The 22,975-nt window shown below is 36.8% G+C and overlaps 1 protein-coding gene across 1 annotated transcript in view; it reads right to left on the bottom strand.

Moving 5' to 3' along the window:
• The window catches only part of LOC104161377 (titin-like), a gene marked incomplete at its 3' end in the record, with an annotated part of 82,597 nt that overhangs the window by 43,581 nt on the left and 16,041 nt on the right, over positions 1-22,975 (bottom strand). The window contains exons 15-43 of the mRNA XM_009699791.1: positions 22,766-22,831; positions 22,010-22,268; positions 21,360-21,420; positions 21,034-21,246; positions 20,160-20,302; positions 19,290-19,495; positions 18,945-19,175; positions 18,141-18,385; positions 17,190-17,413; positions 16,917-17,081; positions 16,645-16,813; positions 14,444-16,134; positions 14,066-14,347; positions 13,510-13,776; positions 13,085-13,357; positions 12,715-12,978; positions 12,355-12,615; positions 11,552-11,812; positions 10,795-11,058; positions 10,441-10,701; positions 10,005-10,265; positions 9,303-9,563; positions 9,074-9,215; positions 8,820-8,985; positions 8,384-8,615; positions 7,537-7,821; positions 7,310-7,435; positions 5,044-5,232; positions 683-739 (exon numbers count right to left, since the gene is read on the bottom strand). Coding sequence (XP_009698093.1) covers positions 683-739; positions 5,044-5,232; positions 7,310-7,435; positions 7,537-7,821; positions 8,384-8,615; positions 8,820-8,985; positions 9,074-9,215; positions 9,303-9,563; positions 10,005-10,265; positions 10,441-10,701; positions 10,795-11,058; positions 11,552-11,812; positions 12,355-12,615; positions 12,715-12,978; positions 13,085-13,357; positions 13,510-13,776; positions 14,066-14,347; positions 14,444-16,134; positions 16,645-16,813; positions 16,917-17,081; positions 17,190-17,413; positions 18,141-18,385; positions 18,945-19,175; positions 19,290-19,495; positions 20,160-20,302; positions 21,034-21,246; positions 21,360-21,420; positions 22,010-22,268; positions 22,766-22,831 — 7,525 coding nt within the window. The remainder of the gene's footprint in view (positions 1-682; positions 740-5,043; positions 5,233-7,309; positions 7,436-7,536; positions 7,822-8,383; positions 8,616-8,819; positions 8,986-9,073; positions 9,216-9,302; positions 9,564-10,004; positions 10,266-10,440; positions 10,702-10,794; positions 11,059-11,551; positions 11,813-12,354; positions 12,616-12,714; positions 12,979-13,084; positions 13,358-13,509; positions 13,777-14,065; positions 14,348-14,443; positions 16,135-16,644; positions 16,814-16,916; positions 17,082-17,189; positions 17,414-18,140; positions 18,386-18,944; positions 19,176-19,289; positions 19,496-20,159; positions 20,303-21,033; positions 21,247-21,359; positions 21,421-22,009; positions 22,269-22,765; positions 22,832-22,975) is intronic.

The raw sequence follows: 22,975 nt of genomic DNA, 5'->3' as shown, positions 1-22,975 counted from the left end.
AAACAATTGAGAAAAAATATTTTGAAAGATATTAAAAAAAGTAAGTAATTAGCTAACATGAAATGAGAAGGCGTTTATTCGAACTAATACAGCCACTAACTTTCACAGTGTTATGCACAGGGGAAAAAGCAAGCAACATGAACCACATATGCTATCTGCAAGCCAGGGTAAGAGATGTATAATGATGAATTAATGTATGTAAAAAAAGTGCAAGGAATCAATGGGAATGTGTAGCTTTCATATATCCTAAACAACAAATGCTTTCTAGTATATTTCATCCATCCATCCAATAGTGTCCATTGAACTGATTGTTAGGTTGCTAACTTGTTTAAAAATATGATTAAGATTTGTGTAACTTCCTTCTGAAGTAAACTATTCCATGCATTCAAAAGGAAATTGAACAAATAAAAGCTCTGTGAACAGCTGCAAAGCATGAAGTAAAAGTTAAGAATATGGCTGCAAAATCATAAATTTGAAGTTTTAAACATATTTTAAAACTTAAATAATTTTATAATGCAGGTAACCCTTTGCATATCAAAACAAACATGCAACATATTCCAGTATGCTTTAAAGTGTGTCTGTCTTTCCCCATCAAATGCTACATGTAAGCGGATAAAACCTTTTCACAATATTACTAATTATCGGTACTAATTATTCAGTGTAACATCATTGGTGACTGTACCTTTCACTTCCATTTCAATCTCTTCCTCTAGCTTCTCATGAATAATTTTTTCAGGAGCTAGAATAAAGAGATAAAGATTTTTGAGCTATAGTTGCTAAGCATGCCAATCAACACTTTAAGTAGTAAAAACATCCAGTCTCTCTTGCAAATATACAGAAATTCACACATACATACACATAAATGCATGCTAAACAATTCAAACACTTGATAAATTTTGAGAACAGAATAATCAAATGCTTTCAAACTTGTTTGCAATATACACTTTTCTATGAGGTATGCTTTCTTGTTTGCAGGGTGGGGGAAAGTTTCTAATGTAACATGCCTTTATCATGCCTTAAATCCCTGAAGAAAACATTCAACAATCCACAGACTAATGAGATGCTTCTCGTTCTTTATCATCTCCCAGGGAATGAATGTATGACTGTACTGGAATGCAATGATGCTATGCACAAGGAATTGATACTTGGAAGGAACATGCAGTTGCCAACCTGTCACTCTCAGATGGGTGCTGCACTCGGCTTGTCCTGCAGGATTAACTATTCTGCACTTGTATATACCCTTGTGGTTCTGACCAACTTTCAACAATCTTAAGCTGCACAGTGGCCCGTCATGTTTTAAGGAACACAGTGCAGACTCCTCAACTATTAGCTGATTGCACAGCCAGACTACGCAAGGTGTAGGCACACCTTTCATTATACAAAAGAGTAACACATCATCTCCTTCTTTTACAGTGGTTTCTGAAGGCAGAGTTTCAAGAAACTCTGGTGCTTCGGCATAAGTTTCTGTGATGTCTTCACATGGCACAACATCAGGATAGTAGACTCTGTTTCTTTGTTTCTCAGTTTCATATGGTCTTTGGGATGTAGATATAAACAAGCTCGAGGTTTTCTTGGAAGATTCTTGCTTAATTTCAGATGCTTTAAACTGACAATCTTTGGCTGCTTTAAAGCTTTTAGTATCTGATTCAAGGGTAATTTTTGTTACTGCTTTGGCGTGTGCTTCTTTTGCTAGGTAAGAATAAAGTTAGGAAAAGGATTAGGTCATATGTTTTGCAGGAATAAAAAAATATACTTAGGGAGAAAAAAGCCAGTAATTAGTATTGAAAGAATGCCCAGCGTATTAGTGCTACAACAATGCGATTAAACATGAGTGATTCCACATTTAAGAGCTTGACTAATTCTTGGTACCAATTAAGCCTATGGGACTTTCACAGGACCAAGACTTGATCTGTAGTGCCTAGTACAAGAACACCTTTGCTTTTAACTTAGAGCCTCAATTTAGACAGTAGCATCAGAAGATCATGTAAAGTGCTGTGCACAGCTTAAGAGTGAAGAAGGAAACTTCAATATGTAAGAGCCAAATCAACAGGGTCAACGGTTTCCTCATTATTCATCTTAGTTTTTTGCTGTTGATTGCTTTGAGCGCAGCAAAATTCTATCACCTATCCAGTGTGGAGATAATACATTTTTGGGTCTTCAGTAGGGGTAACACTACTAACATTTTAATACACTGATGTCAGGAAGAAATGGAAGGAGTTTTAGCAAAAATAAATACTTACATCTCAGGGGGAGTGAAGGATAGAAGACAATTAATTAGTGCAGTAACACAATACTTGCACCCATTAATCCTTTCAAGTACATTGGCCTATATTGCCACCCTTGGAATTGGTTGCTTGGGTTTATTGGAAACAAGTTGGACCCATAGAGTTTGAAATGACCAGGTATCTAGTTCAACATTGCTTATCTGATATTCTTATCTTCTTTAAACTCCAGTGTCAGGAATTCGCAAAAAGTAAAAATTCCTACCAGCCTGTTTTGCTTTACATCTCACTGCACATCATGAAGAATATGAGGAATAAAAAGCCTCAGACATCTGTGACTTGCTGGGAAGAGGCATGAAGTTACAATACCAACTTCCCAGTACTGCACATGTCACTTATGAATAGAGCTGTAAATGTGGAGGAAAAACCCCAAAGCATTATTACTAGAGCTTTCTCAGTTAAACACTGATAATAAAGGAAATATAAGTGAGCTGTAGGCAGTGATAATGAAATTGCAAAAGGTAAGTCATAATGTTAAAAGTCAGATAACCACCTTTGACTGTTAGTATTGCAGCAGTTGTTGTCCCTCCATAATCATTATATACAGTACAACTGTACAGTCCTTGATCTGTTAGTTGGGCATTTAGGATTGTGAGCAGTAAGATACTTCCATTTTGTGATATCTTCAATTTTTCAGACACCTCTATCCTTTCACCTTCGTGGGCCCAAAGAAACCCAGAGAAGAAATCATTTTCTAAGGCACATATGAACTGAGCAGTGTCACCACATTTCACGATTAGATCTCTGAGTTGCAAGAGAATCTTTGGAGGGACATCTTTCATTGCCTGAGCAGTGGTCATAGAGATCCTGGTGCTCTGAGATGTTTGGGAAAGGATTGTTGTGTGCATGGTTTCCATTTCTTCAATTGATGTAGCCTTCATGGTCAAACTTTCCGAGTTGCTTTCAAAAACCTGTACACCCAATTCCTGTAACGGTTGTTGCACTGGTTTAAATTTTTTTTGATAAGTTTTAATGTTCTTCTTTGTGAGAGGAGCAACATGAAGTTCTGATATAGCCTGTGACCAGATAGACTCTTTTACATCTTTCCCAGAACTTTGCCTATCTAGGGCTTGCACTGTGTAATTAAGTAACAAAAATAACAATAATATTAGTATCTAAAGAACTTTACTGGGCCATGCTATGAACAAAATCAAACAGCATGGAGGATGAAAATGAATGATCTTTCTTTGAAAACTCAGCATGCCAGATACACTACTCTCTTGACACAAAGATTATCCATTCACATATATGAATGACAACTATGCCTAAGTTAGTCATACAGTTGATACACAGTTGCTGCTTGTCTGTTCTTTCACTGAAGGTGTCCGTTTTAGTATTGGAAACTTATTATGGAACTTTTTAAGGAGGTATTTTCTTCTTTTTTTTTCCTACAGTACAGTGCAAAATACCTCAGTCAATGCTATAAAGATCACTTAAATTCTTGCTTTAAAAATCTGAATGCCTTCAGTAAAATGATTCTATTCTTTGCCCTATATCAAGATACAAATTTGCAAATTTCCGAATGTTATAGTTTAAACAGAAAAAATGAGAGTGGCTGGGTTACAGAGGGTAGGTACTACTAACATTAACTGGTAAAGAAAAGATGTGAAACAAGGAAAGAACAACATTAGTAATAACATAAAAGTATGGTATACAACAAACTGAATCCCTTTGAAGTAAAAATGGGGCTTTACCTTCTGCAGTCACTGTAAGTGTAGCTGTACAAGTTGTTTCTCCAGCACTATTTCTTGCCTTGCAAGAGTATTGGCCAGCATGTTCTAAGAAAGCATCTACTATTATCAGTATAGCTGTGCCTGTAGACTCGTCAAAGTGAAAAACTAAGTCTTTTGTTGGCAACATGAGCTGTTGATTATGAAACCACTGGATTTTTGGTTTGGGCATGCCAGAGACTCTAGCTTGAAATCTGACTGATTCCCCGCTGCATACCCTGCAGCTTGAAATAGGCTGGGTAAAGGTGGGCCTTTGGCCAATAGACTCCTCCTTAAGTGAAACAGATGAAGAAACGAGCCAATGGGACTCTGATGTAACTTCTTCAACCTTTTTAAATCCTGAAAAGAAGCATGCCAGCTTTTAATTTCTTACCCTACACTACAATAAATTTTCTCTCTCATTCAAGATTTTTTTCTAACTTGCAACTTAACAGCATAAATTACTCTAATTCATCATTTCTAAAATCTGCTGCAAAAAGAAAATAAAATATTTATGATTAAAGTATATCAAGGACAATACAGTATTTAAATAGCAAATTCCCTAGACAGTATTTCTGCTCTAAAATGTTGGTCAATATTTCATCAATTCATATGAATGTAAACTATTTCTTTTCAGCTGCCCAAGTAACTGGTGCACATCTCTATTTAACATGTTTTCCAACACTTTCAAAGCAATGTATTTTGTACAAAAACTCTTACTAGATTCTCCTCACAGTCAAATCAAAGAATGTGTAAGCAAAGCACTTCCATTAGAAAGAAGGTTTCTGCCATCTTTGGTGCATGACAGATTCTAATACTGGAGAGAATGAAAAGGTGAGGTGCATGGAACACTGAGAAATTGTGAAATAAGTTTACTTGTGCATGACTTATACTTTGGAGACATAAATGTATGCTGTGGACATTGTAAATGGTAGTAATTGGGTTAAAAGACAATGTGACAGACAATGACTCACATATAATCATCAGTGTATATTAAGATTAGTATTGGAATATGACCTAAAAAAGACATCATCTTTAATTGCACACTATACCTTCTAATTTCAAGGTAGCAGTGCTTGTCACTTGGCCTACAGAATTACTAGCCACAAAGGTATAGATTCCTTCATCCTCTGGATAAGCTTCAGCAATCTCCAGCTGGTAAGTGTCTTCAAACTGAGTCATTCTAAAAAAACGCGATGGCTTGATCTCTCTCTCTTTGCTGTACCAAGAGACTTTCAGATCTGCTCAAGCGACAGAAAGAAGAAAAAATGTTTAAGTTATGGTATTAGGCTAGTAAGTAAACACTATTTTTATATTTAAGTCTGTCAGAAATCTTAATCTCAAATAACTTTTTTATGTACAAATTTCAAAATATTTTGCTACTATGAAAATCAAAGAATGTCTCATTCTTAAAAAGGGATTCTGATACAATTGCCTAATTAAACAGGCTATAAAATCACTACTGTTGAGCTGAACAGGTTAAATAAATTAAAACAGAATATTATTTTGCCAAAAATAGTACCTTGTCTCTTTTTGCTGCAAATATTATGTTTTACATCTCATATTTCTTAATAAAGGTCCTGTATTTGTACCTTTGTAAAATTCCTATATAAAACATTGTGTTACTTGACTTGTATAGATTCTTGTAGGCTTGGGAAAGAAGAGGACTGAAGCAGACTTTAACCCTGCCTCTCCACCTGGCACTAAATTACATCATGAATCAAATGTTTTCACACAAATAGTGTGCTTTTACTGTCATCAGAAGAAAGAGACAGTGTTTTCAATAGCCAGCTGCATAGTGTGTACCATCAAACAACTGTATTTGCAATCATATATTACCTAACCCAATATAAAAGGTTTTCACAATACAAGTGAGAGGTATGCAAATCTGTTTGGATACAGTATTCAATAAAGGAAATTTTCAATAGGAAAAATTTCTTCACCAGAAGGGTTGTCAAGCACCGGAACAGGCTGCCCAGGGAAGTGGTTGAGTCACCATTCCTGGAGGTATTCAAAAGACGTGTAGATGTGGCTTCGAGACATGGTTTAGTGGGCATAGTGGCATTGGGTAGATGGTTGAACTTGATGATCTTTGAGGTGTCTTCCAACCATAACGATTCTATGATTCTATGGCGTAGTGGTGGATTTGGCAGTGCTAGGTTAATGGACTCGATGATCTTAAAAGTCTTTCCCAACCTAAACAATTCTATGATTTTATGAAAGGGGATCTAGATGAAACGATCCGTATGCTCACTGCTGTAAATGCAGCTTTCACATTCACATAAATACAGTTCTTGTAAAAAAAAGTTACACTAGCATGCTTTGCACAGAGGGCAGGCCAGTCTTTATAACATGTATTTTCTGAGTTTTAGCATCACTTCTAAAGCAGAATCAGATTTGTTGTAAAGCTTTTCAATAAAAATTTGGAGTTTGATTTCAAGTGATGGAAATGCAAATTATATATATTTGCATATATATGTATATTACCAATTTTTTGTGGATTTTTACACAGCTATCACTCAGGATTATTTTTAAATCTGGAGTTTTATATATCTTTAAATAACTGTAAATACTCTGGGATTGGAACTGGATCTTATTCTGCAGCTTACCGTGTGAATGTATTATTACTAGTCATACTCAAGGCCATTTATTGGAGTGAAGACAGGTAGTTTTATTTGGTTTTGTGTTAACTTGGAAAGAATTATTTTAATTGAGAATGATATTCTATGTAACTAAAACTAGAAAACTTATTTAAGGAATATCTACATTTAAAAAGACAATGAACAAACACCTTTTTATGCTAGGAAAAAGAATGCAATGGCAGTTTACTGTTTGCAGAGTGATAGGAGATACTTAGGAATATTAAGATAAAGGTTGTTTCAGTCTGTTTGTTTAGTTAATTGACATGACACTGTGTGTCATCAGAACCTTCATCATGTTAATTTAACTTGATAATGTGTTTCCACCAGGATTCTCTGTGTTTTGAAACTCTGCATTTTACTCAATGACACAGTTTTCCAACATCAGTTAGCATCTGAAATGCTGAGAAGTTTGCAAAAACAAATTTTTTGAACCAGACCTTCTTTTTAGAAATGCTTAGCATTTATGACAGTTATAACTTCCATGCTTGATGCCATCTTTGACATATGACTTGCTTAACTGATAGTTGTCAGTGAGTAACACCTTGCATTGTGCATATGTCAAATAACTGTACTTCTAGAGAAAGACTCATCCCAGCACATACTGTTGCATTTTTTCTGAGCTCAAGATGAGAAATTCTGAGAGATGAAAAGATATACAAAACTTCGTTAAACCCACCTGTCCCTGTAACTCTGCACTGAAAACAAGCAGACTGTCCCTCAGACGTAATAGCATCACGTAGTGGTATTACGACAACCGGTGGATACACTGGCACTTCTAGCTCAGGAGAAACAACTTCTGGGACTAAAGGATAAGAAAAAGAAGTAATTTTTAAAGATTAAGAAGATCACACACATGTTGACAATCTCATTTCACAGACATTGTTATGAACATGGGAAACTCACTTTCCACTGAAAGTGAAGCTGAAGTTGTAGCAACTCCGTAGTCATTTTTTGCTTCACAGGTATACACTGCTGCATCTTCAGGGAAAGTTTCAATCAGCAATAGAGTATATTCTTGTGCATCATGAAGAAATTTGCACTTGAAACCTGGAGAAAGCTGTTGATCATCTTTGTACCAGGAAATTTTGGGCTGGGGTTTGCCTGATATCAGAGCACAGAAGCGGGCAGGTTTGCCAGACTCCACAGTGGTTGGCTGTAGCTCCTGAATAATTTGGGGTGGCTCTGGAGCTGCAAATTGGAGGCGGAAGGGGAGAAAGAAGGAGAGATAGAAATCTCATTATTGATATTTATCAAGGCTTTAAAAATAATACCAAGGATTTTCCTTTTTTTTTTTTTTTAAATCTTATTATGCCCAATCCTGTGTGCCCAAGAAAGTCTGCCCTTTTCCTTGATACAGGGGGAATGATCTAGCAGCAAGTATCTTAACATAATTAGCTGTGTTGGTGTAAGTGTTTTCTAGAAAAATATGTCCAAGAATTGTTAGATTTATCCCTCTGGCAAGGCATATTTGTTCTTATGAACAGATCAGTTTTGTTTGGACTTGAGAATTTCCTGGTCTAAATAAATACAGTGGGGAAAAGAACTGCTATATGATTTTCATCAGCTAGCCAGCTGTTTCAGTAGAGCAAGAAACATTCATGTACATGAGGATTTTGGTAGTGTTCCAGACATAAGATTCTCTCTGGATTTTTTATTTTTTTTTTTTTTTTTTTACTTTCAGAGCTAGAATTCCAGAAAAGCTACATTGCAATCAGAAAAACATAGAGTAATAAATACAGTCAAAGATTACCATTCACATAGAGAACAACAGAACTCCTATTCCGTCCTGCAACAAAAGTATATTCTCCAGCATCAGAGTAAGTGGTTTCAAAAATGCTCATTCGATGAACTCTCCTTTCCACCACATAACTGTATCTTTCCTCATATTGGAAGTTGATCTCAATACCGTCCTTGTACCACTGTGGTTCAATGTCATCTTCATTGACTTCAAATTCAATTTCAGCTCTTTGTCTCTCAATGACCTTTGAACAAGTAGAATAAATATTAGAAATAGCATTTGTTTTTACAGACGGTCCCACATTCCCGTTTCCTAGAAGGCGGCTTTGGCCTTATGATTACAGATTTTTGTGTTAGGACTATTGCTGGTTAGATATTGTTGCTCTACATTTGCATTATTCTTTGAGTGACAAAATTATGAAATATTTATTCTTCTGTATAGACCATACCTGAATATCTTTACGGACACTTCTGATACGAACGTCACGACCTTCCACTATCAAATTGGCACTGGATGTGTTTCCACCTGCTACTACAGTGTACTGACCAGCATCAGACATTTTTGTGGAAGGAATGATGAGACGATGGACGTACTTCTCTCTCTGAATTTTCATCCTAAGGACATCAGAAAGAAAATAAGCAAGTTATTTCCTGGGGGAAAATACATAACAAAAGTCAATATGGTGTCGAAGTAATCATGTACCTGTCACCAATCTGGAGTTCTTGTCCATCCTTCATCCACTGGACCTGAATGTCAGGTTCTGAAATTTCACATTCAAAAATAGCCCTCTTCTTCTCCACAACCTTGATGTCTTTAATATGCTTCCTAAACTCAATGTGACGAGCTAGGGCAGAAAAAAAGTAGAATGAGTACCATGATGTTATTTAAGCCACCAGAAGTCACTAAATACACAAATCAAAAGGGCAAATACCTTCCACATATAAAGTAGCTGATGAAGCTGCTTTTCCAGCAACAAAAGTGTATTCTGCAGCATCACCAAAATGCACATTTCTTATGGAGAGGGAGTGTGTGAGCTTCTTTGTTCGTATCTGGCATTTATCAGTCGATTTTATTTCTACCCCATTCTTTAGCCATTTGTATGAGATACCTTCATAGTTAACAGTAACTTCAAATGTTATTGTATCTTTCTCTTCAGCATTGATGTCTTTTAGCATAGAGGTAATTAGGATGGCTATAAGAAAAGAAATGGACTTGGTTTGAGGTTTTTTGTTCTGTTTTGCTTTTATTTTAAACAGGTTAACTGGATCAGAGATATTTAAAATTCTTTAAGGCAGATTCTTATTTTTGGTAATATTAAAAGGAAGGCTGTGTCCAGAATTGATACTACAATTACATTTCCCAAAACTTTTGAATGACATAAAAATCCAAATTCTGTCTCCTGTGGCGACTTGACATTTAGGCATGTTGGCCTAAACAGAAGAATCCAGGATCTGACTTTCAAGTTCACATCTTCTAGAACTCTTTTAAGAATGTAATCGAGGCTACTTAAGGTTATTTAAAAATACCTCTGGAACAGTGCTGGTTTTGTCTGAATTGCACCAAGTGCATGTATTAACACAAACTCTATTATTGGTAACCATAAAATACTCCGCTTAATTTCATTTTTACGTACGTTTTACAGTCAGAGTTGCACTGACTCTGTCATTTCCACAGACAAATGTGTATTCTGCAGAATCTTCACTGCTTGTGTTCATGATATTAAGCTGATGGAGTTTCCCCTGCACCACTATTTTGAACTTTTCACTCATTTCAATCTCCACACCATTTTTCAACCAGACAGCAGGCACATTGAAATGAGAAACTTCACACTGAAAAGAGGCAGTTTTGGTCTCAGGAATCTCAATATTTTTCATAGTCTTTGTGATCTGTATGGCTAAGATGGAAAAAAATGAAGACAAAAGAAAAGAAAGGATTTTTTAAAAGTCAGTGTGTGTGGAAGACTGCAAAACCCCAAGTGTAACAGGCTATGAAGTGTAAGGTCAATTTGTTCCATATGAATTGGTGTAGGAATTCATGGCATTACTTTCTTACAAACTTACAATACTTACTTTCCACAAACAGTTTTGCTTTGCACTCAATTTGCCCAACAAGAGCTGTGTATTCCCCAGCATCAGCAGGAGATATGTTATGCAGCATAAGCTTGTGAACCTTCCTTTGGGAGATCATCTTGTATTTATCACTTTGTTTAAGCTCAACATTTTTGTGAAACCATCGGACTGGTACGGTATCATGGGATACACTCAGTTCAAAGGAGACAACAGCATTTTCCAAAGCAGTCACATCCTTTGGCTTTTTGATGATCTTGACAGCTTGAGGAAAAAAAGTTAGCAAGATTCAGCAGTGTGTTTGATTAGAATTTCAAAACACACATTAAAGAAAATATTCAAACCAGATTGACTTACTTTCCACATGAAGTCTGGCATTTGCTCCTATCTTTCCAAGCTTAAAGCTATAAACAGACTCATCAGTGCCTACACAGTGTTTGATTTTCAGTGTGTGAAGAGTTCCTTTCACTGTAATTTCGTATTTGTCATTTGATTCAAGTTCAACACCATTTTTAATCCACAAAGCTCCTTTCACATCAGGGTGGGTCAGTTCTACACTGAAAACTGCCTCCTGTGTTTCTGTCACAGTCAAGTTCTTTAGTGTCTTCTTTATCTTAACAGCTAGGAAAAGAAAAAAAAAAAAAAGAAAAAAAACCTTGACAAAACAGACCAAAATTAAAATAATAGTAAATATAATAATCTTAATAAAACTGAATCCTGGTGCTTCATTTTAAAATCTAGGATGTCTATATTGATTTATAGAGTTTCCACTGAAGTGATGTCCTTGGAACACAAAAAGGAACCTTTACTTGTAGCATCAATGAGAAACAGGTTTTTTTCATTTGATATGTTTACTACACCACTAGCAAAGATTGGATTTCTACCTGATAGCCAGTACCTTGAATAAAATGTGTTTTTATTAAAATTCCATGCTAGATTCTAAATACAGAGACTCCAAAATACAGTGAGTTTGCTACCTCAGAAAGTGCATCATAATATAAAAGTATTTTCAAAAAATGAAGCAAAATGTGCTTGTATCTTAGGGCCTCCAAGATACAGTGAGCATTGCTGGACTGAGTCTTAAAGACATCAGTTAGTTATAAAAAATACTGACCTTCGACCTTCAGTTTGGCAGATGTCTTTGAGCTTGCTATTTCATAGCTATATTCACCCATATCATCCAGTTTTGTGACAGGGATATTGAGCCTTCTCTTTACACCATCAGATTCAGCACAGTACTGATCGGTCAGAGGTAATGGTCTACCATTTTTTAGCCACTGGCCATCTGATTCAGGATTTGCCACCTCACATTCAAAAACAGCTGTCTGGGACTCAGCCACAGTCAGGTCAGTGAGAGGCTTTGAAATGGCACCACCTGTTGGGAAGCAAAAGCACATGGTTTTGTTGTGTTGCTGTTCAACTTTCCCCTGTACAGAAATGCAACCACGTGAAAAGTAGATGCTGGAATTCTTTGCCCTAATTTGTAGCATGCCCATAGACATTCTGAGTTCTGTGAAAAATCAAGAATAGAATGTGACCTGCACATCACAAAAAGATGTTTCTTAATTCTATCCTAGTTATTCTCATTTATTATTTTTAATATCATCACAGGTATACTGAACATTCAAGACAAAAAACTTCTTTTTTACATTAAATACATCAAAAGCATACTACAGCAGTCCACACTATGGCTCTGATTTAGGAAAACATATTAGCACTTACTTAAAAGCTTTGTTGAATTCAACTTATACCAAGCACAAAAGATAAGGGGAAGAGCAAGAAGAACATAGAAAAAAAAGATAAAGAAAAAAAAAAAGTACAGAAACAGCGCAATTGCTATAATTACAAAATGCAGTACATTGAGTACTGTTTTTAAATCACAGTGAAATAAAAATCTTGGACTTTAACCCTACTAACCTGCTACTATAAGCTTTCCAGATGTTTTCTTCTCTCCAGCATAAAATATATATTCTCCTTCATCATCTTTCATCATCTTCACCACTGTCAATTTATATATTTTGCCATGTGCTTCAATTTTATATTTAGGACCAGCTTTTATCTCTTGGCCTTTGAAATGCCAGATTACATCAATCCCTGAATGGGAGAGCTCGACCTCAAAGGATACATTCTGTGTTTCAGTGCAGGTGATGTCATGAAGGCCTCTAATAATCCGAATTTCTATAAAAAAGATACATTACAAATACACTTATTATTTCCACATTTTTGCACTTAAAGAAATAATTTCAGAACGAACTGTGCATCTTAAAGTAAACCTACTTTCAACTGTGACGTTGCAACTTGTTTCAACTTTGCCAACCATTAGTTTATAATGTCCTTCATCTGATGCATGGGTTCTGGTAAGAACTAGCCTCTGTTTAGTGCCTTTACATATAGCTTGTACACGTTCATCAGGCTTTATCTGATTGTCATTTAGGTACCATTTGGAGGAAGACACATCAGGTGCTGAAACTTTGCATTCAAGGATAGCTTTTGTTCCTTCAACTACGTGAACATCTTTTAGAGGCATCACTATTTCCACACCTGTCAAGTTACAAAAATATTCATCATTAAAAAACCTATGCCTTTAAGAAGTAATTCTAAGGACCCGAAAATCAAACACACCTTCAAAATCATGATAATGACTTACTGTACACTGTGATTCGTCCAGTGGTTGACAGTCCAAGACCAGGAACACTAAAAGAGTAAGCTCCACTATCTTCCTTTGTTGCATCTTCTATCAGTAACATGTGTGATTGTTTATCCAACACAATGTGAATACGATCACTTGATTGAATTTCATGACCATCTTTCATCCAGACACCTTCCACATTTTCTAGGGAGACTTTAACTTCAAGTTGTACAATATCTCCCTCACAGACTTTTTGATCAGTAAGTCCTTGAAGAATAACCATGGGACGAGCTGTGGAATGAAATTAAGTTAATTAATTCTTGTAACAGATAAGCAGAATATTGAATATAAGGCAGTATGGGATATAGTGATATAGCTATAATATATGCTATAATATAGAAAATTTATAATATGTAGACAGTATAAGTATCAGAAATGCTTACGCTTCATCTTCAGTTTGCAGTGAGTCCTTTTTCCATCAACAACAAAGCTATACTCTCCTTGATCATCTTTATTAACATCTTTAATAGTGAGGATTTGGCGACCACGGCGGGATGCAATCACATATTTATGATTAGAAGTGAGTTCAACATCGCCATGATACCATTTCCCCTCCACATCTTCTGGGGAAACCTCGCATTCAAGTTCACCTGAGAAGGATTCTGGTACTTCAACATCCTCAAGTTCTTTAATAAACTCAACCACAGCACCTACAGGCAAAAATAATTACATTCATGAGTAAGCTTGCTTAGATACCCTTGATGAAAACATTGGTTATTAAATAAGTGTAAGGAAATTTTTATATATATATATATATATACACACAGTGTAACCATTTTACATAAATATATCTCCAAACTTTCATACTGGATTCCAAGAATATGAAAGCAGCTTGAACATTTCTTAGTGTGTTAGACATCAGTTTAAATAGTTTTGTTTCTTCCTGAAGCTGATTTCACTTTAACAGTACTGTGTGGTAGTGAGGTGTGTGCTTCCTACCTTCAACAGTAAGCTTTGCAGTAGTTTTTATGGATTCATTGTCTACTAGTGCACAGCTGTAGTCATCAGCATCAGACATTTCAATTGCTAGTACAGAAAGAAAGTGAGCCTTTCTGTCTGAGTGCATCCTGTATTTGTCTCCAGAATGAATCTCAATTCCATCCTTAAACCATTTCACTTTGACGAAGGGTTCTGATGTCTCACATTCAAACGTCGCCATGGAGTCTCTCTCTTTAGCAACAATATCTTGTAATTTCTGGGTGAAACTGATTAACTGCTTGGCTGCAAAACAATATGCAATGAATCAACAGTGCACTGACCATATAGACTTAGATGGTATGATAAGCAGTAGGATAAAAGTAAGAGTATTTGAATTACCTTGTACTAACAGGAAAGCATGGCTAGAAGTTTCACCAGCTATATTGACTGCTTTCACCATGATACTGGCCGAATCATCAGAAGTCACATCTCTGATGACTAATTCGCAAACATTATCTTCAGGCCAGTACCAATACACGCGATCAGTCCTTTCAATCTGCACACCATTTTTGAACCATTGGCACTCAGGATCTGGTTTTCCCACCACTCTCACACGGAAGTGTGCGTCTGTCCCCTGGGCTACAGTCTGGCTTTGAATTCTTTCAAATATCTTGGGAGCCTCCATGCTTGGACTAAGCTCAACCTTCTCTGGTTTGAATGTTGGAATGGTGATTTTGCCTTCAGGAGGAAGTGCTTTCTTCTCTTCCTCTGGGATCTCTTTGGTCCAGTGAAGAAGTTCTTCTTTTGTCTTTTTTAACATTTCTTCATATGATTCATCTTTTTTGCGAGACTTAAGTTCCACAGCAGTGATGGCTTCATAATAGCCCTCTTCGGTCCTACGCTTGAATTTACTACGCAGCTCTTCAGATTCCTCTGAAAGCTTCTCATGAGTGATTCTTTCAGCCCTTTTCAGTTTCACCACTTCTTTGGTTTTTGCCTCTGCAGGTTTGTCTACCTTCTGTACCTCAAAGAGAAGTTTCCCAGGCTCTGTCACTACAGGCTCATGTTTGGGTTCAGGAGCACGACGAAGAACAGATCTGAAGTCTTCCCTCTGCTGGATCTCAAGTCTCACCTTATGTTCAATAAACCCTTCTGGATTCTCTGCAGTGACTTTCACCTCTCCTGTGTCATACGATTTGCAGTCCACAATATCCAGGTAGTAGATTCCATCATAACGGAGTCTAAACCTTTTGCTCTTACGGATGAGCTGTCCGTTGAGGTACCAGTTGACCTTGGGCAAAGGATAGCCAGTCACACGGCAGCGGAATCGTGCTGTTTCACCTTCCAGGACTCTTGCAGGTTCAGGAACCAAAACAATTTCTGGTTTTTGTTTTTCCTTTTGGTCCACTGCAACTGCAGGAAGAGCACCCTCATGGGCCATTCTTTCTAACTCTTCAATTCGCTGCAGTCCCCTTCTGCCTTCTGGCAACTGAGATTCTTCCACGAGACTTTTCTCATCCTTCACAATCAGAGTAGCAGATGTATGGTCTGTGCCATATTTGTTAGTTGCCCTGCAAGTGATCACTCCGCTGTCTCTGGAATAGGCTACTCCATAGTCCAGGCTACAGTACCCAAACTCATTGATCATGCGGAGTCTGTTCGCTGCTTCCAAGGGTTTGCCATCATGCAACCACTCCACCACCATGGTTGGGTCACCAATTGGTGTAAGCCTGCACTCAAAGTGTGCTGGTCCAAATTGTTTGAGCCTCAAAGATGTAAGCTTCTTCTTAAAAAATGGCTTTTGTTGCTTTTCTTTGTCATAGAGATCTCCTTCCTCCCATTGCTCTTGACCATAACGCAAATGGAGGGGCTCCAACTCTGGTGCTGCAATCTCCTTGGCTTTGTAAATTCCTTTTGGAATTATTAATCTCCTTTCTGGTTCAGGTTCTGCATGTTCAACTTCAACATTTACTTTGCACCGAGTAGTGTCCCGCCCAGCTTTGTTGATAGCAGTAGCAGTATACCATGCAGCATCTTGCCTGGCAGTAGATTCAATTTTAAGGGCAGCTGCCCCTTTGGTTCCCTCAATCCTGAAATATTAAAACAATTTCTTTTAACTTTTTCGCACTTCTTTGTCATTCATTTTTGCCCTTCTGCAAAATTAAGTCAAAGTGTCCAAAAGCAAATTTCTGGAGGAATTACACATGTTATTTATGTTTATTCATGTTTATGAGTGTAGTGCCTAAGAATCAAACAGATAAGGATAATAAAACCCAGTTTTGAATTCAATGGCAGTTTTGCCTGCAGAGGGGTTCAAAATCAGAGACAGATAAAGGTTCCCTAAATCTCTGTTGTTAAAGCATTGACTTTGCAGAATACAAAATACACAAGCTAGAAAAAATGGAGTGAGTCCTACAAGATATTTTATATCTTTTAGCTTTGCTGCAATGCAAAAGCTTTAGTAGCTTCAGTAGCCTTTGCACTAAGCCCTTAGTGAATCCCTTCTATGGAAGCAAGGGTATTCAGCACACTGTAGGAGGCACTTTGCAGGATGGTGATTATTAATCCCTTTACTATTTAAAAAAAATAAAAATGCTTACTTTATTTTGGGGTATTTATGAGGTACTATAATGTCACTGTTCTTCAGCCATACAATGTCAGGATTAGGGTTACCAGTAGCTTTCACTGCCATCTCCAGTCTAGAGCCCTCCTTTACGCTAACATTCTTCAGCCTTTCCACAAAGTGTGGTCTGACTAGATCTTCCTTAGCTGAAAGAGCAAGGGTAATTTATTACAAGAGAAAATGACATAACCATGTTTTTTAATAAGAAACACTCCTCGACCTCCTGAAAATAGCATGCACAGTATGTACCTTCCACAGTCAGCGTCATTGAGACTGAAGCTTTGCCTGCTCTATTCTGAGCAATTACAGCCCATTCCCCAGAGTCATCAGGCATAGCAGGAACAATGATCAATGACTGGGTCCCATCTTCTTTAATCACTATTTTATGTGTGTAGTCATTAACCACTTGTTGACCTGCAGATACACATGGAAAAAAAGTTGCACTCAAAAGAATATCTCAACAAGGTGTGACATAAGATTGTTTTTTAAGATTATTTGTTGATGAAAATGAGGCTGATGTACCATTATGGAACCAATATGTCTCTGGCATAGGTCTGCCAACAACTTTTAAGTCAAATCTTGCTGTCTGCCCCTGTGAACACTTAAATGACGTAGGTTTCAGCACAAAAACTGGCTTATATAGTCTCTCTAGTTGTCCTTCATCAGTCTCTTCTAGTCTGCGGGCAGGAGAACGAGAAGGAGAACTGCGGGCAGGAGACCGACTTGGAGAGCGTGGAGAAATAGACCTGGAAGGAAAAGACAAGACAGATGTGTATGAAAACATCATATAGCAGTGGGCTGACATGATAAACAGAGTTCAACTTTTACCTTTGGCATAATTTATTTTCAAGAGGTTAACCAATTTATCTATGTAAGAAATTGTGACAAAATTTTTATTTGGTTTGTGACAAAATTTTCTTTAGGTTTTTGACAGCAATTTGTATAGCTGAATAGTACTAGGATACACCACAGCCAGGGAAATTTTAGGGTTTTGGACACTGTAGAGATATGGATGTAATCCTGTGTATGTTTGTGTGTGTGTGTATATATATGGAGACAGAACAGAGTACATGGTAATGCTTGATTTTTTCTGTCACAGAAATATAGCTATTTCAAGGGTGGGAAATAAAAGCTGCACACAGTACTAAAACTCCAAGTGCACAAGAAATTTTTTCCAAAACATGAGTACTTCAAGAAATAAATATGGTTACTGATATTGCAAATCTGATACCATGACTGGATATGCATGTGAATGATGATACTCCAGGAACTGCATTGCTAATTAAGAAGGCAAATCAGACAAAGAGTTGATACATAAATCAATATAAGCCGATCACTGAAAACAGCATTTAGAACTTCTCTAGAGGTAGGCAAACTCCAATAACTTAAGCTGTTTAGCTGCTGTATAATGAGTTTTTGAACTATCACAGCAGACTGAAGTCTCATGAAATGTGTATACTACTGTGTACCTACCTGTATCTTCTCATAACTTCTGGTCCTGGCATATAACCTGGAGTTGCTGTGGGTGCAACTGGCTCAACGTAGAGTTTTGCTGAGCAAATGGCATTTCCTTTCATGTTGCTAGCAAAGACAGTATAAATTCCTTCATCTTCAGGTAAAACAACAGGCAAACGCAGACTGGCACTGCCATCTTGCAGAAATTCCATGTGGTAGCGCTCTCCATGCCTTATACGCTTACCATCTTTGTACCATGCAATCTGCATGGAAAGAAAGTGGAATGCTATGTGAGCTCTCCTAAAGACAAAGATCCAGTAATGACCCATGCATACAACCTATTACAGCTTCCTATTTTTTAGCTGATGCATTGTCACAACCCATGGTATGTGTTAACATTAACATTTTTACTTTATAAATAAGTAAGACTAAAGTAACATGTTTTCACAGTATCCTGAAACACAAGTTTTGGAGCTAGAAACAGATATAAAGACCATTTTGATGCAGACCAAAGTGACCCAGGCTGCACTTGCTACTGTGTTCCCCATTTGTGTGGGCTAACTCGGAGATACTCAGAACCAAGACCTACTTAACTGGTAAACCTAACCTACCTCTGAACTGGCTAACCAACCTAGCACTATTCCATTAAGGGATAAAAGGAAAATTCAGCTTGATATCAAAACAAAAGACTGGATTTCCTTTGAGATTTGCTGTTTTCTATGCACAATGTGGAATGGCTTACAATGAGATGTTAAGGGATTTTTCAAGTAGAGCACCAGATGATTTTTTTAAACAGATTAGTGTCATACAGCTTTGGAGTACCTTTGGCAATGGATATCCAGTTGTCTTGCAATGGAAAGTAACTCCTGTCCCTTCAAAGATCCTGTAATTCTTTAATCTTAAATCAAATCCTGCTTCTATAGCTTCAGATTCAGAAATATCCACCATCATCTCCTCTCCATCTTCTTCAAGAAGTTCATCTAAGGTGGTCTTAATAATTCTGAGTTCAATTTCCTTGATAAGTCTTTCTTCAAAAGAAGAAATGTGGAATTCCTATACAGAAAATCAAGACGATTAAATCTGTGTGTCAGATAATGACCTTGTAAAGTAGTGATTTGTACTGGTAAAATATCAGTGTAGAAAATGAGTATGGAGTTGCAGACATACCTCATCTTCTACAAAAGTTCTGACCATCACTGTATCTTTTGCCATTTTCTTCCTAATTAAGGCTTGTTCTTTTTCATATTCTTTTTCAAAGTCACCATATGAAATAGCTGGGGCTACCTCAGCCACTTTAGGTTCCTGTACATATGCAGTCACCTGAGTTTGGTACATCATTTCTTGTTGCGATTTTATGTAGGCTTCATAATCAGCTAAGAATTAAGAACATGTTAATTTTCATAAGTTTTTGTGGTTTTCACTGGATTGAATAGAGAAAACAACTGCAAACTTATTTTACTGTTTTTGGTGATTCAAGCAGAGTTTCTGTCTGTTTAGCCAATAAAATACAAACAGCAATAAAATGCAAAGACTGATGTCCTCAGATGAGCTTTATAAAGAGGTAAAAATTTTACTATACTTTTTAGGTGTTCTAGGTCTCAAAGCGGGAGCACCTGTAGAGATTATTTTACAATTTCTTCACAGCGGCTCTGTCTCCCGCAAACTGTCATGCATTTTTACAAGGGCAATTGAAAAAAAAATTAAGGTAGCTTCTTTACCTGTAATAAAACAAACTATTACTTGATTAACTTCCTTTCCCCACATCACTCTCTGAATGTCTTATGTTATGTAGACTGTCATGGACATCAACAGAGGAAGGTTCCTATAGCTACACATTATAGTAAAGAAAATAAGTCCTTCAATAACCTGACGTCAAATACTCTGTCTTGGAGAAACAGAGTCACCAGATCTCCCTTTATTTTTCTTGAATTGACTAAACTAAGCTGCAAAGAATTTGTAGCTCAACTTAAAATATTATTCCCATGTTAAAGTTAATTTTAAGAAATATTTTTCCCATTTTTTTAATCTACAATGTACCTTCTTCTAGTAAGGAGACCGTTGCAGAAGCTTCTCCATGTTTATTACGAACAACAATAGTGTATTCTCCGGCATCATCGGCAAAAGTCATGGAAATTTCAAGTTTGCATTCCCCGGTTTCTCTTTTGTAACTCACTTTGTATCTATAGAAAACATAAAAGTACAAGCTCTTTATAAATCCAATGAATAGACTTTTTAGTGAATTTCCTTTTAGTTATACAATTAATTATACATAATCACTCCTAACCTGTACAAGAAAAAAAAAAAAAAAAAGAGAAACTTTCACAGGCAATTCTCACTCAATGAATCTGCAGAACAGCACAGGAAAAGTAATCATGCTGAAACTAGAGTACAGGTCTACTTTCTTTCTGTTGTCAATAAAATAAATGGGATGCAAACAGCAGCACTGAAATATCAGAGATCCAGTTATCAGTAGAATGGTATATGCTGTGTGCACATAGTTTGTCCTAATATGGGTCGTTATACCATGATATATTTCAAGAATGCTACAAATGTATTTTTTTTCTCTGCTAGAAAGTGTGTTGCTTTCTATAGACAACATTTGCATAGACAGAATGCAAACATTGCACAAACAGAATAAAACAAATGCAAAATTTCTCCCTGATTTGTTTTTAAGGATATGTAGCATTTCTCTTTTTATGATCCTTTTATTATTTATATTTTAAAACTTAACAGCCTTCTAAAGTCTCACATTAAATCATGATCCTATGATTTTTCCATTTGAAACAGTTTCATAGAAATCAGTTATGTTATTTGACTCAGAATCAGTAAGGGAATCAAAATTATGGTACTGTCAATTAAATATTCTTTGAGATTATGTTTAGATAGTTTTTGTGCACTGTATTCAAAGTACCTGTAGCCAGTCGTTAGAGGAACTCCACCTTTTTTCCAGTAGACATGTGGCTTTGGGTTGCCCCCTACTTGGCATTCAAAAATAATGCTCCCACCTTCAATTAATTTGTGTACTACGGGTTTTCTTATGAAGAAAGGAGGTATGGGTTCTCCCGATACTTCCTCTGCTGCAGCAGAGACATCTTCCATTACAATGTCCTTTGTCTCCACATAGCTGAAATAAGATTCCAGTACAGATAAGTGAGCTGATGACTGAAGCTCTCACAAACAGAGTGCAAGAAACTAATGACCACAGTAGAAGCAGTCTGTTTAGGAAAGTAACTTTACCGTTTCTCTTCTGTAACAGCCTTCTCAGAAATGGTTTCTCGAGTCTCAATTTCTTCTGCAACTGCAAGGTAAGTATGATATAGTGGATTTTAAAATATTTTCGTAATGCTTAAGCAGTAAGTTTAGTTGACACGAAGGGAGAGAAGGTTAAGTAGTTAGTTGGCTCAGAGGGACAGGTATTTCCACTGAGGAAGCAAGTTAAGAGTCCCCATCAGGCTGTCATTGGCCTTTTCCTCATATTCTTACAGCCCTGTTACCTAAGAGCCCTGGAATACAATTCAAGGCATATGTTCTACTTGGGAGTTGACAAAATGTCTAATTTACGTTACAAGTAATATGCAGTTAACAACATTATAATCATCCTACAGTGACAAGAGGAAATGGGCTCAAGTTGTGCCGGGGAGATTTAGATTGGATGTTAGGAAAAATTTCTTCACTGAAAGGGTTGTCAAGCATTGGAACAGGCTGCCAAGGGAAGTGGCTGAGCCACCATCCCTGGAGGTATTTAAAAGACGTGGAGTTGTGGCACTTAGGGACATGGTTTAGTGGTGGACTTGGCAGTGTTAGGTTAATGGTTGGACTTGATGATCTTAAAGGTCTTTTCCAACCTAAACAATTCTATGATTCTATGATGCTATAAATATACTTACCTTTCACATATAAGTGGCAAGATGTGCTGACACTCCCGGCCTTATTGGTAGCAGTGCAGGTAAATCTTCCACTGTCTTCTGCAAAGGCTTCACGAATCACAAGGCGAGCAAGCCCTGCTTTGAAAGTGATCTGGAAGTCCATTGAGCTCTCAATCTTGTAGTCTTCCCTGTACCATGTTACAGTAGGCTGAGGATGACCGGAGATGTAGCATTCCAGAGTGACAGACTCACCTTCAGTCACAGTCTTATTTTTGAGGCCCTGAATGACAAAAAATAAGTATCACAATCAGTATGTATTTTCACTACTAAACAGACATTTAAATAACTAAAACCTATTTGAGTGGAAAATTTAATGTCTACTTCAAAATAGCATTCTGCTCAGCAGTGTATCCAGGAAAAAAGATGCATTTTCCGAAGGGAAGTATTTGAAACTGAATATAGGATCTCTGAACATTACTGTTATTAACAAGAAAATGAAAAGATAGGTTGGTGTTTATGCAGATCATGGTGAGAAATTGTTTCACTGCAGCAAAGGTCAACTTACTACGTGATGTAATTGTGAAGCATCACCCCCATAACAGACATTGAGAATAGTTTGTATCAGAGAGAAATTGCATGTCTGAGTAAGTCTAATACAGAGTTAAAAAGATTAAATAAAGCCAAATTTTCATGGTCAGGTTTTCAAAGGTAAAAGTTAGAATACAAAACAGGTGAAAACATAGTGTAAATCATGTAATCTACATACAAATTACTTACTGAGACTAAGGTGGGTGGAGTAGCAGGGATTTCTGCAGGCACAGGAACTCTGGCGGTTTCTGTCACCTAGGTTGTTTAAAGCATAGTTAATACACACCTAACAAAGCCAAGGACATAAACAGCAGAATTCAGATAAGAAAAGAAATTAGGTAAAGAGAACTCTTTGCTTGTCATAGGTAAATATTAGGTCCTTAGAAGTATTTGCGTAAA

This window comes from Cariama cristata, unplaced genomic scaffold (genome assembly GCF_000690535.1).
Source record: "Cariama cristata isolate BGI_N322 unplaced genomic scaffold, ASM69053v1 scaffold40474, whole genome shotgun sequence".
In the NCBI taxonomy this organism is placed as follows: domain Eukaryota; kingdom Metazoa; phylum Chordata; class Aves; order Cariamiformes; family Cariamidae; genus Cariama; species Cariama cristata.
Note: the sequence above shows the minus strand (reverse complement) of the source record. Positions and strands in the feature narration are given on the sequence as shown.